Source organism: Pelophylax lessonae (assembly GCF_965119305.1).
Source record: "Pelophylax lessonae genome assembly, chromosome: 8".
Taxonomy (NCBI): domain Eukaryota; kingdom Metazoa; phylum Chordata; class Amphibia; order Anura; family Ranidae; genus Pelophylax; species Pelophylax lessonae.
Genome location: NC_138775.1, coordinates 286,341,233 through 286,359,552, shown reverse-complemented (window position 1 = coordinate 286,359,552; position 18,320 = coordinate 286,341,233). Strand labels below are relative to the sequence as shown.

At 40.9% G+C, this 18,320-nt stretch overlaps 1 protein-coding gene across 11 annotated transcripts in view; it reads right to left on the bottom strand.

Moving 5' to 3' along the window:
- DAB1 (DAB adaptor protein 1) overlaps window positions 1–18,320 on the bottom strand; it is a 1,145,503-nt gene that overhangs the window by 51,927 nt on the left and 1,075,256 nt on the right. For 9 of the 11 annotated variants that reach the window (XM_082264815.1, XM_082264811.1, XM_082264813.1 and 6 more), the window contains one exon: window positions 5,083–5,191. In XM_082264815.1, the coding sequence (XP_082120941.1) occupies window positions 5,083–5,191 (109 nt within the window). The remainder of the gene's footprint in view (window positions 1–5,082; window positions 5,192–18,320) is intronic. The other 2 variants (XM_082264809.1, XM_082264817.1) reach the window with 1 other exon arrangement.

Here is an 18,320-nt window from a genome sequence, read left to right as displayed (position 1 = left end):
AGTAATCTAATAATGTGCATTTATATATAAAAAAACAAAAAACAAAACATGCTAATAGGTGAAAAAACAGAAGTGAAAAGAAAATCACACATAAATAGTGCAATAAATATGAAGAAAAATATTCTCAAAAAATAGTGTATTAAAAAAATCCATAGTAATCCAATAATGTGTATATATATATATATATATATATATATATATATATATATATATATAAATGCTTATAGGTGAGAAAACAGAAGTGAAAAAAAATCACACATAAATAGTGCAATAAATGTGAAGAAAAATATTCTCAAAAAAAAAATAGTCTATAATAAAAATCCATAGTAATCCAATAATGTGCATATATATATATATATATATATAAAAAAAAAGCCATGCTAATAGGTGAAAAAACACAAGTGAAAAAAAAAATCACACATAAATAGTGCAATAAATGTGAAGAAAAATATAAAAAAAATAGTCTATAATAAAAATCCATAGTAATCCAATAATGTACATATATATATAAAAAGAAACCTGCTAATAGGTGAAAAAACATAAGTGAAAAAAAAATCACACATAAATAGTGCAATAAATGTGAAGAAAAATATTCTCAAAAAAAAAATAGTCTATAATAAAAATCCATAGTAATCCAATAATGTGCATATATATATATATATATATAAAAACATAATAATAGGTGAAAAAAAACAAGTGAAAAAAAAAACATAAATAGTGCAATAAATGTGAAGAAAAATATTCTCAAAAAATAGTCTATAAATAAAATCATAGTAATCCAATAATGTGCATATATATAAAAAAAAAAAAAAAAAAAAACCATGCTAATAGGTGAAAAAAACACAAGTTAAAAAAAAAAACACACATAAATAGTGCGATAAACGTGAAGAAAAATATTCTCAAAAAATAGTCTATAATAAAAATCCATAGTAATCCAATAATGTGCATATATAAAAAAAAAAAAAAAAAAAAAAAAAAAAGCATGCTAATAGGTGAAAAAACTAAAGTGAAAAAAATCACACATAAATAGTGCAATACATGTGAAGAAAAATATTCTCAAAAAATTGTCTATAATAAAAATCCATAGTAATCCAATAATGTGCATATATATATATATATATATATATATATATATATATAAAAAACCATGCTAATAGGTGAAAAAACACAAGTGAAAAAAAATCACACATAAATAGTGCAATAAATGTGAAGAAAAATATAAAAAAAAAATAGTCTATAATAAAAATCCATAGTAATCCAATAATGTACATATATATATAAAAAGAAACATGCTAATAGGTGAAAAAACATAAGTGAAAAAAAAAATCACACATAAATAGTGCAATAAATGTGAAGAAAAATGTTCTCAAAAAAAAATAGTCTATAAAAAAATCCATAGTAATCCAATAATGTGCATATATAAAAAAAAAAAAACATGCTAATAGGTGAAAAAAACAGAAGTGAAAAAAATCACACATAAATAGTGCAATAAATGTGAAGAAAAATATTTTCAAAAAATAGCCTATAATAAAAATCCATAGTAATCCAATAATGTGCATATATAAAAAAAAAACATGCTAATAGGTTAAAAAACAAAAGTGAATAAATCCCACATAAATAGTGCAATAAATGTGAAGTAAAATATTCTCAAAAATTGATAAATTTACGTGTGTTGTGACACAACGCGTTGGGAGGAGCCGGGTGACGTCACTTCCAGTTTTTGGCATAGGCCAAAAGTTCTATATTCAGAGACACTACATCATCTGGGGACCCCACGGTCTCATCCATTGTCCATCTGCAATCTTATTTTTAATTGTAAGTCACTAATTATTATAAAAAAACTTCTGATTTGATTTATTACACTATGGAGATGTCTGCTTGCTTTTCATGAGCCGCGTATTACCATTGTGGAGGATTTGTTCCATCTTGAGATTATTTTGAATGCGCTTATTATTCTTCATTGAGGTGAGCGGCCATTGCACTTATAGGTGGATAGGTGCCTGTTTGTTTCTGGGATCTTACATGGAAGACACTCTTTTATTATTAATTGTTGTCACTTATTTGTGGACTTTCAGCAACTTTGATATTTTTTTTCTCACTACAGGCATACCCCACTTTTAAGTACACAATGGGACCAGAGCATGTATGTAAAACGAAAATGTACTTAAAGTGAAGCAATACCTTTTTTCATTTCTCAATGCATGTAAATACTCTAGCTCCATAGAAAATCTTGGTCAGCTTGACATGGCATTGCTCCCAAACCATGTGACAAGGACACCAAGCTTGGGGAGCATGTTAAGGGGATCCAGGACTATGACATAGTAGATTACCTAGGCAAGCTGGCCAGTCACAAACAGGATATGTTGTAGTCCTGTGTCCCTCTCGGTGCTCCCTAAGTTTGGTACCCCTGTCACTTATGGTTTGGGAGCAGTGCCATGTCAAGCTGACCAAGATTTCCTATAGACGCCAATGTTAAAAACCGGGAGTAGTGTCGTGCCAAGCTGAACAAGCTGTGTCCTTACTCGCGAGTGTACTTAAAGTGAGTGTACTTAAAGCGGGGTATGCCTGTACTTTATGGATTTTTATTATAGACTATTTTTTGAGAATATTTTTCTTCACATTTATTGCACTATTTATGTGTGATTTTTTTATCATTTGTGTTTTTTCACCTATTAGCATGTTTTTGTTTTTTTTTTATATATATGCGCAGTATTGGATTACTATGGATTTTTATTATAGACTATTTTTTGAGAATATTTTTCTTCACATTTATTGCACTTTTTATGTGTGATTTTGTTTGCACTTTTGTTTTTTCACATTTTAGCATGTTTTTTTATATATGCACATTATTGGATTTGAACACATTTTATGTTGGTCCTTATTATAATGCTATTATTTGTTTATTATAGTGCTGATCTTTTTCTATTTTATATTTATTGTATGTGGTGACACTACAGAAATTGGCTGATATTGCTCTCTTTGCACATTTATATTCCCCCCTGAATCAATGTATTGGTTAGCGCATTGTTACATTGCTCTCATCTTGAAAATGCTTTGCAATGCCTATTTACTGTTTAACCACTTCTGGACCAGACGGATTTGCCCCCTTAATGACCAGGCCATTTTTTGTGATTGAGCACTGCTTTACAATAAAGGACAAATTGCGCGGTCGTATGAAACTGTACCAAAATAAAATTGATGTCCTTTTTTTCCCCACAAATAGAGCTTTCTTTTGGTGGTATTTGATCACCTGTGCGATTTTTATTTTTTTGCGTTATTTTCTATTCTTTTCATTTCCATTCAAAGTCAAATTTCTTCTATTTGAATTTCAGAAGAAGGTTAAATTCTGTCTATTCTATTCTATTCTATTGCTTTTTCTTTCTATTTATTTTTCTATTCTATTCTTTTCTATTATATTTAAATTCAAATTTATTGTATTTGAAATTTGAATTTCGGAAGATGGTGATATTATTTTCTTTTTCTTTATTTTATTTTATTCTATTCTATTCTATTCTTTTTTTATTCTACTCTGCTTCTTTATTTTCTATTCTATTTTCTTCTGTTTTGCTATATTTTCTTCTATTCCATTTCTTTCTTTTCTATTCTAATTTTTTCTATTCTTTTATTTTGTATTCTGTTCTACTCTTCTATATTCTATTCTTTTTATTTTCTATTCTATTATTTTTTTTATTCTATTCTGTTATATTCTTTTCTGTTCCATTTCTTTTATTTTCTATTCTATTTTATTCTCTTTTGAAATCCAAATTCAAATTTGATTTGAAAACGATTCAAACTTGATTTTTTAAAATTATTTGAATTCAATTTCAAAACGATTTCAATTTGATTTTAAAATGATTTGAATTATCCAAAACTATTCAAATTCAAATTTCATCCAAAATTTTAATTTAGTTATTTTGGTCCTTGTACTTACTTTTAAAATCAATAAATAATGAAAAATGTGTCCAAATTATGATTCAGAACGAAACAAACCACACATGTCTAAATATAATACGAAAATAAAAATATAGTACTTACACATTAAAAAAATAATTTCATGATCTTGCTCGTGCATCCCAGTGCAGGCAATTTTATAGGGTCCTTAAATACATGAATGAGTTTGGGGTGGAGGAACTTGACTGGGGCCTGCACAGAGTCCTGACCTCAACCCGATAGAACAGTGATGGCGAACCTTGGCACCCAGATGTTTTGGAACTACATTTCCCATGATGCTCAACTACACTGGAGAGTGCATGAGTATCATGGGAAATGTAGTTCCAAAACATCTGGGGTGCCAAGGTTAGCCATCACTGCGATAGAACATCTTTGGGATGAATTAGAGCGGAGACGGTGAGCCAGGACTTCTCACCCAGAAGTTTGAATGGTCAAACATTCCCATAGACACACTCCTAAACCTTGTGGACAGCCTTCCCAGAAAAGTTGAAGCTGTTATAGCTGCAAAGGGTGGGCCAACTCAATACTGAACCCTACGGACTAAGACTGGGATGCCATTAAAGTTCATGTGTGTGTAAAGGCAGGCGTCCCAATACTTTTGGTTACATAGTGTGTGTAAAGGCAGGCGTCCCAATACTTTTGGTTACATAGTGTGTGTAAAGGCAGGCGTCCCAATACTTTTGGTTATATAGTGTATCTGCCTGCAGCTCAGCTTTAACAGAAATATAAAATCCTTCGCACCCGCTAGCACATGTGTTCATTATATAGTTACATAGTTAGTCAGGTTGAAGAAAAGACACAAGTCCATCTGGTTCAACCAACAAAAAAAAAACGAAAAAAAAAAAAAAAACCACAGTAAATAATGCAGAAATCAGTATACATGATATACAGTATATAGTGTAGATCTCCCCAGAGTCATGCTGAAATCCTTTCTTGAAATACCCAACAATTACTCTATGCTGGTGTTTATCTAAGACCCCCCCCCTCCTCCCCCTTACCGCCACCACCACGAGGGACAGGCAACCAATATGACCAGAAGGCCCCCGCGGTGGTGTCGAGAAGAATAATAAGCCTATAGTGTGCGTGTGATTTAATGGTGTCTTTCCACAAGGAACAAGGGCCTTTTTTCACCTGATGGTAGAGCGACTGGATTGTAAGAGAGGGTTCCGAACATGGGGGCAATGGCGGGGTGAAGCTGGGTGGGGCATTTCATAAAGGCATCACCTGGAGTTGCCGGCGTCTACAAGACAAACCAACAGGGAGAAGGTTAGGTTAGAAGAGATAGACTTCATCCAGGCATTAAATTCATTTACAATACAACATAGCTGGGGAAGAGCAAACCTTCCATACAATGTAACAATCAATCACTAAATTGTATTCATCCCACAGTACACCATAGCTCTAGAAGAACAAAGTTTTGATACACTGTAACCATGAATCACTAAAGGACATTCCAATATTTCAAGGTGGAAGTATTATGTACAAGATTACTTTGCTGCACCTGTAACTGAGTCAGTCCAATAAGAAAAGGATAAAATACTAAAACTGGGTCATGGTGGGGTCATATGGACAGTGCCCTAGGATCACTTGATCTCTGCCATTGAAAGGGATTGATTATGGCCTAGGTCAGAGATGGTGAACCTTGGAACCCCAGATGTTTTGGAACTACATTCCCCATGATGCTCAACTCCACTGCAGAGTACATGAGCATAATGGGAAAATTTCCAAAAATTTGGAAATGGAAATGGAAAATTTGGGAAAATGAGTTCCAAAACATCTGGGGGTGCCAAGGTTCGCCATCACTGGCCTAGATTGCTCTGCCTGGCATTTGTCACCCTTTAACAGAGGTTATGTAGGTCATGCCTAGGCATTGACCATGTGACCCCCCAATGCAAAACTTTGTAATTTTTCCTTAAAACCTCAAAATGTTAGGCCTGTATAGACTTTTAGTCCCTCCAAAATCATTATGGGGGGTATTTCTTTGCAACCTGAGGGTGAGACTGGCAGCTTTCATCTGCGGCTTTTAAGAGAGGTGCTTTGTGATAAACTCCCTTATTGATTTGCTCAACTCCGGCTATAGTTTGCATAGATATTTATTAAGTGATAGTATGACACTATGTCACGATGTGAGAAGGGTAAAGAGGCACTCAGGGTTTTCATTTATAAAGGTTGAGATTCTCCAGGTTGCAGGTTTGGTACAGAATAATCTGGTTGTTCAGTGTCACCTGGGATTAATAAATCCTGGTATGGGTCCTGGAGCTCAGAGACTTCATCCATACTGGCTGAGAGGCTCCATGATGTATGTTTGGTACAGAAGAATCTGGTTGTTCAGTGTCATTTGGGATTAATAAATCCTGGTATGGGTCCTGGAGCTCAGAGGCTTCATCCATACTGGCTGAGAGGCTCCATGACGTGTGTGTTTGGTACAGAAGAAACTGGTTGTCCAGTGTCATCTGGGAGTAAATCCTGATATGGGTCCTGGAGCTCAGAGACTTTATCCATACTGGCTGGGAGGCTCCAGGCTGCATGTTTGGTACAGAAGAATCTGGTTATTTAGTGTTATCTGGGATTAATAAATCCTGGTGTGGGTCTTGGAGCTCAGAGGCTTCATCCATACTGGCTGAGGGGCTCCATGATGCGTGTTTGGTACAGAAAAATCTGGTTGTTCGGTGTCATCTGGGATTAAAAAATCCTAGTATGGGTCCTGGAGCTCAGAGACTTCATCCATACTGGCTGAGAGGCTCTATGCTGCATGTTTGGTGCAGAACAATCTGGTTGTCCAGTGTCATCTGGGAGTAAATCCTGTCATGGGCCCTGGAGCTCGGAGGTTTCATCCACACTGGTTGAGAGGTACCATGATGCACAGGGCCGGTGCTAGACTATTTTAAACCCTAGGCAAAACCAGCTATTTACAAGTCACCCCCCCCCCCCCCAAAAAAAAAAAAAAAAAAACTTTAAAATTGTGAAAAACAGTAGAAAAATGTAAAACAGCCTGTAGCTCAGGTGACATGGCCCCAATTTATATTACTTGATATCCGTGATTTTTCTCTGGACATTGGACTTTGTATTATGCCAAGAAATGGTCTGGCAGTGTGCTGCACTGGGTTCAAAGAAACCTTGGTGTGGAGCCATGCAATCATCTCTCACATCTTGGGCCTGTTGTGGGGAGTGCTGGACTTTCCTCTTTAAGGTGCTCCCAGTCGGGGAGACTCCATGTGACTACCTGGTACCCTGCCAAGACACAATGCATTATGGACCATTGCTGCTGAGGTCACTACCATGTCATCTGCAGAGCAACACCCAGGCTCTCCAGACCTAGTCAAAAAAGGAGGAGGATAGAACTCACCGGGGCACCCCTATGGACCATGGGGTTGAGCTCTGTCGAGAGCCTGCATCAGAGGTACCATCCGTGGAGGCGACCGAGGCACTGCCATCTACAACAGCACACCCAGCAGATAGAAGTTATTCTCTAGGACCATCAGAGGTACAGATGCCTGCCCTACCCACCGCGGAACTGCCACAGTTGATGGCGGTGTAGTGGTATGTGAGCCTTCAGCCCCTTGTGAGGAGCTCAAGAAGTGGCCTGGAGCTTTGTAGGACACCCTTAAAGGTACTGCTGCCAAGGAAGAGCCAGAAGGATCTGTGGTTCACATAGTTCCACCAGCAACATCTTCACCAGTCCCCGCTGCTGTTTTGCCTGAGAGGGGGCACTATCACAAGGTCCCCAACCCCTGGGAGACCTGTCATTCTCGTTATATGGAATCAGAGGAGGAGAAAGGAGAGGAGACAGGCAGTGCCTGGAGACCCCCAAATGTCCACCATCCTACCTACCCTCAAGAAAGGGGCAGTGCCACCACCTTTCGAAAGTGAGCCCTAGGCGGCTGACTAGCTCCCCTAGTGGTAGCGCCGGCCCTGATGATGATGGTACAAAAGACACTGGTTGTTCAGTGTCATGTGGGATTAGTAGATCCTGTTATGGGTCCCGGAGCTCAGAGGCTTCATCCATACTGGTTGAGAGGCTCTATGATGCAAGTTTGGTGCAGAAGAAACTGGTTGTTCAATGTCCTCTGGGATTAGTAAGTCTTGGTCTGGGTCCTGATTACCGAAGGCTTTGTAAAACCTTGGGAGAGATGAAATCTCCAACCCTGGGTGCCACTTACCTGTGCTCACACCATGACAGAATGTTGTACTGTCACAATATATAAATACACAGAATATAGATCAAGCATTTAAAGCTGTTACTGTGCAAGCAGTAAAATATTTCTACCAATCAATTTGAACAATCTCAGTTTACAATTTTCTTGAACAACAATGTAAAACTTTTTAAAACCTTAGAAATATTTTGTTCCCGGGTTTCGGCACCAAAAAAAAAAAAAAAGAAATAGGTCATCAGATAAATATTGAGGATGCCATTGCTGAGCTTGCTATCAAAAAATGCTATTTACCTAGATGTCATTCTGAAGCTCTGGCTTCCATACCTATCATTGACCATGAACAAGTGTGCAGAGAAGGACTCTTGACTCTGTCTTTCCTGATCTGCAGGCTTGTCTGGTCAGTGACTCAGAAACAACAGAATGAAGAGGTTTAGCGTGACAGCCAGGGGATTAGCATTTTTGGAAGGATGTCTGGAATGACAGCCCTGTACTTCACTCACAACAGGTTTAGTGTAATAAACATTTGAAGGTTTACCATCCACACAAATAACAACGGGCCCATCTATGACGAGCAGACCCCGGAGACATATCCTTACCTCATACTCTGCAATCCTCACCAAATTCAGAAATGACTTATGATTACTCTCACCACCTGACGCTCGGATCGCTGCTGCATTACCATTTATCTGACATGGCCCTATGGCCATCAAGAGAGGTGTTTAACAACACAAGCATTGAAATGTATGCAAAACCAAACTCTATATTTCAGTATGATTCGCATCAGGTGTCACACAATACAGTTTTCTTCCCTAGTTGTGGGCACCGGTCATGCTACACTTGCCCCAAAAAAACAATATTGAAGTAAAAGTGGCAGGTGTATTACTCCCTGTCCTTCTGCCCCACTGCCGCTGCTCCCTTTCCCCCCCTTGCAATTGTTGTCAATTCCCACCTGTCAAAATGACAGCTGGGACTTGCTCTATAAATATATTAGCTATGGAAGCTGCTGCTGCTGTCAAAAAAGAGACTGTCACAGGGTTTATAAAGATTGCTCATACAGAGATAGGGAAATAAATGTAACATTGTTTGTAAACATTGCTCAGACAGAGATAGAGAAATAAATGTAACATTGTTTATAAACATTGATCAGACAGAGATAGAGAAATAAATGTAACATTGTTTATAAACATTGCTCAGACAGAGATAGAGAGATAAATGTAATGTTGTTTATAAACATTGATCAGACAGGAGATAAAGAGGTACAAAGTAGAGCTGCAGGATTCTGGATAAATCAAGAATTATTATTTTTTTGCTTAGAATAAAGATCACAATTCTTGGCGTAACATCATCTTTTACATTATACACAAAAATTGAGCTAACTTTACTGTGTATTTTTTCCCAAGAAACTTGCGTTTGATAGACTTCTGAGCAAATACAGTGTGACATAAAGGATTGTAACGATCGCCATTTTTTTTTCTAGGGTCTCTGCTAATATATATATATATATATATATATATATATATTAGAGATCGACCGATTATCGGCAACACCGATATATCGGGGGCCGATATGCACTTTCCCCGATATATCGGAATCGGCCCCTGAGGTTACCGATATTGCAAAGTGCTGTACCGGGGTGATGCCTGCAGCTAGAGGCATCACCCGGTAGCGGCGTCCATAGCCGACGGTCAGCTGACTTGTAATGACAACCGATGCAGCTGAGAAGGAGCGGGAGGGGATGTCCCCCCCCCCCTCCCACCACCTTGCGCAGTCTCCCGGGTCTCCTGTCCCACCAGTAGACCCGGGCATCCTACCTCCACTGCCGCCGAAGACCCGGGTCTCCATGTAAAAAACCCGGAAGTGTCGTCATAAAATCACTTCCGGGTACTGGCGGCGCTGAATTAAAAAACTGACAGCATTCAAAACAGCCAGACTTGCCGTTTTGAATGCTTTTCAGTGCTGAAGAGGGGTATCCCTCCATAAGGAGTACCTTTAGAAAAAATAAAAATAAAAAAAATGTTTTTACATGTTTGAAAATATCAGCCGATATCGGCCGATACCGATATCCGATGACCAAAATATTGGTATCGGCATTAAAAAAACGATATCGGTCGATCACTAATATATATGTATAATGTTTGGGAGTTCTAAGTAATTTTCTAGCAAAAAATACAGATTTTAACTTGAAGGCAACAAGTGTCAGAAAAAGGCTTAGACCCCTTTCACACGGCTCTGTTCCGTCGACGGAGCCGTTCTGCTCAGCGGGGATCGATCCGCAGATTCCCCACTGAGCAGGCGGATGACAGCTCCGTCTCCGCTCTGTGTGCGGAGATGGAGGTGTCAGATCCCCGCTTTCCCCTATGGGGGAATCGGATGAGAACGGACCGCCTGTCTGTTCTCATCCAATCCGATCCGCCAGACGGATGGAAAATAGGGTTTCCATCTGTCCGGTTTTGACGGACAGGATCAGATCGGATGTCAGTGGACATGTCTCCGCTGACATCCCCTGCCCCATAGAGATGCATGGAGCATCTGTTCAGATCCGCCTGAAAAACCGACAGGCAGATCTGAATGGTCCGCATGTGTGAAAGGGGCCTTAGTCTTTAAGAGGTTAAACTGCCCTCACTTACAGACAGACGTTCATTCCTTTGATCTAAAAGAATGAAACGATACATTATAAAACATTGTGTTTATAGTTATCAAGCAGCCTTAACAATGTTGATAAGGCCGCTTGATAATTGCCGCGATTCTGCCCGCGATCAGGAACCATTGCAAAGGCACCCCAAACACGGCGCAATTTTGCCATAATTGTCACCTGACTAATCACAGGTAAAATCACGCAAACAGAATCGTGGGACGCCTACCGCCCAAAAGAAGTACAAGAACTTCTTTTGGGCAACGGGCGTCCCGCGATTCTGTTTGCGCGATTTTACTGCGGTTCGTCAGGCAACAATCGTGGCAAAATCGCGCCGCATTTGGGGTACGATTGCAAGTCACGGGAATCGCAGGGGCGTCTCACGATTCTGTTTGCGTGATTTTACCACGATTCATCGGGAGACAGTCGCCGCAAAAACTGCGCCGCATTTGGGGTGCCATTGCAAGTCACGGGAATCGCAAGGGCGTCCCACAACTTGCAATGGTTTGGGATCGCGGGCAGAATAACGGCAATTCTGTCTGCGAACTGAAACGCCTATATATGAATGGAGCCTAAACAATGACAGCTGTAAGTGAGCAGAGAACAGCTCTGCAATAAGTGAGAACATGCAGTTTTAAGATCGTGGGGGAGGGGGGGGGGTTGAATTGAGATCACGATTTTTTAACAATTAATCGTGCAGCTCTACTACAAAGTAACATTGTTTATAAACATTGCTCAGACAGGAGATAGAAAGATACAAAGTAACATTGTTTATAAACATTGCTCAGACAGGAAATAGAGAGATACAAAGTATCATTGTTTATAAACATTGCTCAGACAGGAGATAGAGAGATACAAAGTAACATTGTTTATAAACATTGATCAGACAGGAGATAGATACAAAGTAACATTGTTTATAAACATTGCTCAGACTGGAGATAGATACAAAGTAACATTGTTATAAACATTGCTCAGACAGGAGATAGCAAGATACAAAGTAACATTGTTTATAAACATTGATCAGACAGGGTATAGAGAAATACAAAGTAACAGTGTTTGTAAAAATTGTTCAGAGAGGAGATACAGAGATACAAACTAACTATGAGGTTGATTTATATATACAAGTGCATTTGGAAGTGCAGTTGCTCTAGATCTGAGGGGAAGATCTGAAATGAGGGAAAGCTCTGCCCATTTCAGACTAAACCTTGGCTCTTGGGGAGTTCGGACGAACACCCAAACATTTACCCATTCAGTGGAAGCCGAACTTCATGTATCATACCAGATTTACTTCTGCTTTTATACATTAAAGCTTCCTGCTGTCAATGGTTCTGAAGAACGCTGGTGGGTAAAGGCACTGCTGAGTCCTTAACAACCAGTAATGTCACCGACCCCATTCACAAAACTGGCCAGGAATCCCTGGCTTTGTAAATAAAGGAGCCTGAGATAGTTAAAATAGTATGATGTTTCCCATCCTAATTCATAGCAGGCCCTTCAGGTCTGGTATGAAGGTTAAGGGGACCCCATGCTAAAAAAAATGGGGTGAGGTTCCCCCCTAAATGCTTTTTACATACAGTGCATTGCGAAAGTATTCGGCCCCCTTGAACTTTTCGACCTTTTGCCACATTTCAGGCTTCAAACATAAAGATATAAAACTGTAATTTTTTGTGAAGAATCAACAACAAGCGGGACACAATCATGAAGTGGAACGAAATTAATTGGATATTTCAAAATTGGGCGTGCAAAATTATTCAGCCCCCTTAAGTTAATACTTTGGAGCGCCACCTTTTGCTGCGATTACAGCTGTAAGTCGCTTGGGGTATGTCTCTATCAGTTTTGCACATCGAGAGACTGAAATTTTTGCCCATTCCTCCTTGCAAAACAGCTCGAGCTCAGTGACGTTGGATGGAGAGCGTTTGTGAACAGCAGTTTTCAGTTCTTTCCACAGATTCTCGATTGGATTCATGTCTGGACTTTGACTTGGCCATTCTAACACCTGGATATGTTTATTTGTGAACCACTCCATTGTAGATTTTGCTTTATGTTTTGGATCATTGTCTTGTTGGAAGACAAATCTCCGTCCCAGTCTCAGGTCTTTTGCAGACTACATCAGGTTTTCTTCCAGAATGGTCCTGTATTTGGCTCCATCCATCTTCCCATCAATTTTAACCATCTTCCCTGTCCCTGCTGAAGAAAAGAAGGCCCAAACCATGATGCTGCCACCACCATGTTTGACAGTGGGGATGGTGTGTTCAGGGTGATGAGCTGTGTTGCTTTTACGCCAAACATAAAGTTTTGCATTGTTGTCAAAAAGTTAGATTTTGGTTACATCTGACCAGAGCACCTTCTTCCACATGTTTGGTGTCTCCCAGGTGGCTTGTGGAAAACTTTAAACAACACTTTTTATGGATATCTTTAAGAAATGTCTTTCTTCTTGCCACTCTTCCATAAAGGCCAGATTTGTGCAGTATACAACTGATTGTTGTCCTATGGACAGAGTCTCCCACCTCAGCTGTAGATCTCTGCAGTTCATCCAGAGTGATCATGGGCCTCTTGGCTGCATCTCTGATCAGTCTTCTCCTTGTATGAGCTGAAAGTTTAGAGGGACGGCCAGGTCTTCGTAGATTTGCAGTGGTCTGATACTCCTTCCATTTCAATATTATCGCTTGCACAGTGCTCCTTGGGATGTTTAAAGCTTGGGAAATCTTTTTGTATCCAAATCCGGCTTTAAACTTCTCCACAACAGTATCTCGGACCTGCCTGGTGTGTTCCTTGTTCTTCATGATGCTCTCTGTGCTTTAAACGGACCTCTGAGACTATCACAGTGCAGGTACATTTATACGGAGACTTGATTACACACAGGTGGATTCTATTTATCATCATTAGTCATTTAGGTCAACATTGGATCATTCAGAGATCCTCACTGAACTTCTGGAGAGAGTTTGCTGCACTGAAAGTAAAGGGGCTGAATAATTTTGCACGCCCAATTTTTCAGTTTTTTATTTGTTAACAAAGTTTGAAATATCCAATAAATTTCGTTCCACTTCATGATTGTGTCCCACTTGTTGTTGATTCTTCACAAAAAATTACAGTTTTATATCTTTATGTTTGAAGCCTGAAATGTGGCAAAAATTTTAAAAGTTCAAGGGGGCCGAATACACTGTAGCAACATATTGGTACCATTATATCTCATTGCCCTAGGGCATGTCTGATTGCAAAATCTACAATACAAACTACTGAACAGAAAGAAAACAAAAAATGTGCATTTGATTTGAGTTTCTGGATAATAGCAAAGGTTAACTAAGAGATAAATCGAAGACCTCCAAGATTAAGAACATTAGAGTAGGCCTACCACAGGCCTACTGAAAGTCTGCTGGTGTTTTGGGGTTTTAGCAGTTTACTGGACCAGGGAGGTCCTCAGCTGCTTGTCTCATCACAGTGACTAAGTTCCCAGTCTATTCATTTCATTATCCATCTCCAAACTCATGCAGTTAATCCAGCAGCTGCCTGCGGTCCTAATTTATCCCCGAGACACCCATATGCCAAAATGTTTTATTGCGTCTGGAAAAGAGCAATAATATTAAGTCATTTTCACTGCACAAATGTCAACTTGGGTTTAAAAGTTGCAAAGTGACGTATTATGCCTAAAGGATTGGATATCCTCAACTGTAGACGAAGGTTCCGAGAAACCTATGCTTGGATATCAGTGACTTCAGTGCACAGGGAGAGAAAAAAAAGAAAATTTACCCTAAATTGGGTTTTGTCTGCTTGGCCTTGTAGAAAAACTAGCCCCTAGGCTAACAATGAGAATTATTTTAAGCCTCCACCTTTTTTACTTCCACAAAGCTATCAATCTACATTAGAAGAAGTTGGTCAATTCCGTTTTGCCCTTTTATCAAGACACATACTGCAATAGAGGTTGTCCAACTAAGTTTTTAAGGTCCTTTTTAAACAAAGGACCAGTTTACTGATCTTCAGGCGTCATGGGGGCCAGACTGTGGCCAGGGGAAATATAAATGATCCTGGTGTCAGTGAGAGTAAACAATGTCTCAGGTTTGGCCGTCAGTGGGGGGGAAATAAATGGCATAGTGCCTATGGTCAGCATGACTGAGAATAGGGCTCCATCATTAGTATTAGTGGGAGGAATATTGAATCATCATTGATATTGGTGGGAGGAATAAGGCCCCATCATTCGTAATAGTAGGAGGAAAAAGGCCCTATCATTAGTATCAGTGGAAGGAACAGTGCCCTATTGTTGGTATCAGTGGGAGGAGTAGGGCCGCGTCATTGTTACTTATTAGTAAGAGGAATAGGGTCCCATCATTGGTATCAGTGGGAGCAATATCACTCCATCATTGGTATCAGTGGGAGGAATAGGGCTCCATTATTGGTACAAGTGGGAGAAATAGTGTCCCGTCATTGGTATTAGTAGGGGGAATAGTGCTCTATCATTGGTATCAGTGGAAGGAATAGTGCCCCATCATTGATATACGTGGGAGGAATAGGGCTCCATTATTGGTATTAGTGGGAGGAATACGTCTCCATCATTGGTATCAGTGGGATGAACATTGTCCTTTTATTGGTATCAATGGGAGGAATAGTGCCCCATCATTGGTATCAGTGGGAAGAACAGTGCCCCATCATTGGTATCAGTGGGAGGAATAGTGCCCCATCATTGGGATCAGTGGAAGCAATAGTGCCCTATTGTTGGTATCAGTGAGAGAAATGGTGCCCTGTGAAACAGGTAAAAGCAAAAGAGAAGGGCCACATCTGGCCTGTGGGCCACAGTTTAGAGACCACTGCTCTATGCCATACAAACTCTAATTTCTGGACATTTTTCTTTTCTCTGAACCCCATACAGGCACTGCAGGGAAAATTAGAGTGCCACTGAAATTGTCTACTTTATTTAGCATGATGAGTAGTCACTAGAAAAAGCCAAAGTGTTTCAGGGGCTCAACACGCCTCCTTCATCAGGGCTTCATTAGGGCATAAATATTACAGTAAATGAAGAGAAAATTTCTAAATTAAAGATTCCAATTTTGTTTATTTGGGATGTCTGTCAAGCAATATAGTGGCTGGCATCCCAAATAGGCAGAATATAATCCTTTAATTTTGAACCTGTTGTCCAGTCTTCTCCCTATTTATTATCAGATCCAAACTGAGCTGAATGGGGAGTGTTGAGTCTTTGAAGCACGCTGGTTATTTTTTGGGACCAATTTTCATGCTAATTAAAGATTTCCTGGACTCCCAAAAATAAGTTAGTTCCATTCCTCCTCTCAAGCAAAACTGAGGGAAATTTATTTTTTAATTGTTAGCCGAACCCCCACTGCCATCCTGGCCTAGGCCTGAATGATGTGTACCTGGTCCTGCAGCCTCCAGGGATACTTACATCACATCTCCCAGGATGCTGCAAACTGAGCGGCCGGGGGTGGGGGTGGTTCGGAGGGTGGTCTGAAGGCAGGTCCAGTGCATCATCAGATCTGGCTGCCAGCACCCAGAAGAGGTAGCTATCTAAAGAGGGCCAAGATGGTGGCATAGGGCCCACTGTGTGGCACCTGAATAGTGGATTGCAGCAGGATAACATTGGATTCACTGTTTGGGTCAGTATGTGCTTTGAAGAGCACTATAGAACTGCAGGTAAGTGGGAAAAAAACATGGGGGGTGGGGGGAGCTGAGTACCGTTATATAGAAAGTGTCACATTTGTCAACAAAAACATCTAAAGCAATGTTCCAGCAAAAGAAGGCTCTGAAGGCTCCCGTGGACCACAAGTCCAAACAGGGCCGGTGCTACCACTAGGCAAACTAGGCAGCCGCCTAGGGCGCACTGCTGCCTGAGGCGCAGCTACGGCCACTGGTCTGCCGATGTTCCCCCAGCAGAGTCGCCATAAGGAGAAGCTGTCAAACTGTCAAAGAAAGCCTCCATGAAGTACTTCAGCAGACCCGCCTCCCCCAGGTCCTGATTGGTGGCTCCCACGGAGATCACACGGGTCCTGCTGGCTTGTTCTTGGTCACAGAAGCCTGGTAGTTGTGAATCTGGAACTGGGGACTGCTGTTCATGCTCCTCCTCAGCCCCCTGGGGCCCCGTGGGCCCCTCAGATCAGTCTTGACCTAGGCCACAAGGCTCCTGCAGGCTCTATCCTCCTCATCACCAGCACAGCAGGTACAGGGGGGGCCCCCACAGCTGACAGTCCGATAATCCCACCACTGATTTCATCAGGTCCCGGCTACAGATCCTTAGCCCCGGCACACAGCCCAAACGATCACCGTACATAATCAAATCCACGTCAGGCTCAGCAGGCCACACTGGGCTCTTCCTCCGGTGCTTGAAAGTAGCAGTCCGCTCTGTGTCTGTCCTGGATCCCCCCAACTGCCACTCACAGCCAGTCCTGCTCTGTAGAAAGAGCTCCCCACTCTGTCCGCTCCACATCCCCGCTCATCGGAGGAGGACCCCTCCAGCCGTACGTCCACTCGCTTCTCTGTGCACCTTCACTGTCCTGCAGGGACTGACATGCCCGACTGGCAAGACGCCCAGCACACTTAGCCTGTCCATATACTACCTTAGCCTGTCTATGTACTATCCTAGTCTGTCCATATACTACCTTAGCCAGTCCATTTACTCCCTCAGCCTGTCCATATACTACCCTAGCCTGTCCATATACTTGCAGAACATGGCTGGCGCAAGGAAGCAAGCCGGTGCCACCACTATTTGTCTTCAGGCTGGGTCCAGAGACGCAGGTGCGGGCATGTGGACCACGGCTGAAAAAATAGGTGGAGAAGCGTTGCAAAAATCTCCACCCCTGCCACCTTCACTGTATACATAGGCAGGGCAAAGGGGCGGGAGTCGGGGGGGGGAGCAGCAAAATGAGGTTTCGCCTAGGGTGTCAAAAATCCTTGCACCGGTCCAAACCCTTCTGTTCTCAAGAGTTAAAGTCTTCAGCAAAATCTTCCAAACTGGACACTTCCAGGCAAGCCTGGGCCAAGGAGAAGGCAGCGACCTTGACAACTTCAGCAAGTGGAGGCCCAAAGTGGCAAACCTGAAACCTATGCTGCTGAAGTAGCTCACATCTCATGAGCAAGGGGTGCCATTTTGGCCTTTGCCTTTGTCTTGGGTACCAAAGGTCCTTGTCCTGGCAATGCCTCCAGGAGTGTTGCTTGCCTTGCCATGCTGTGGTTTCTTCCTTTGACCCCTATGTCAGTACAGGGTACAGTAGTGTCATACAGTGTGTCAGAAGAAACCAATGAGCACAGTTGGAACCAGGTATCTGACGCTCCTGGAGGTGTGTAAGAAATGAGCCGGAAGATTCAAGCAGAGGCTTTAGCAATTTAAGACAGCAGTTTCCAACCACTGGAGATGTTCGTTTTCAGTGCCTTCTATCTATCAAAACAATGCTTACATTATTTGGGAGCAATTAGAGCAGGTCAAAAAAAGGGTAACATGCAAAGCCCAATAACAACCAATCACATTTCATTTTATTGGAATCAGAGTAGTAGGGATGATCCTTGGCTTGAGGTTACTGCAATTTGCACATTGATCTGTGCCATACTACATATGCCCAACCAAATGGTTACCTCACTGTGCACATTGC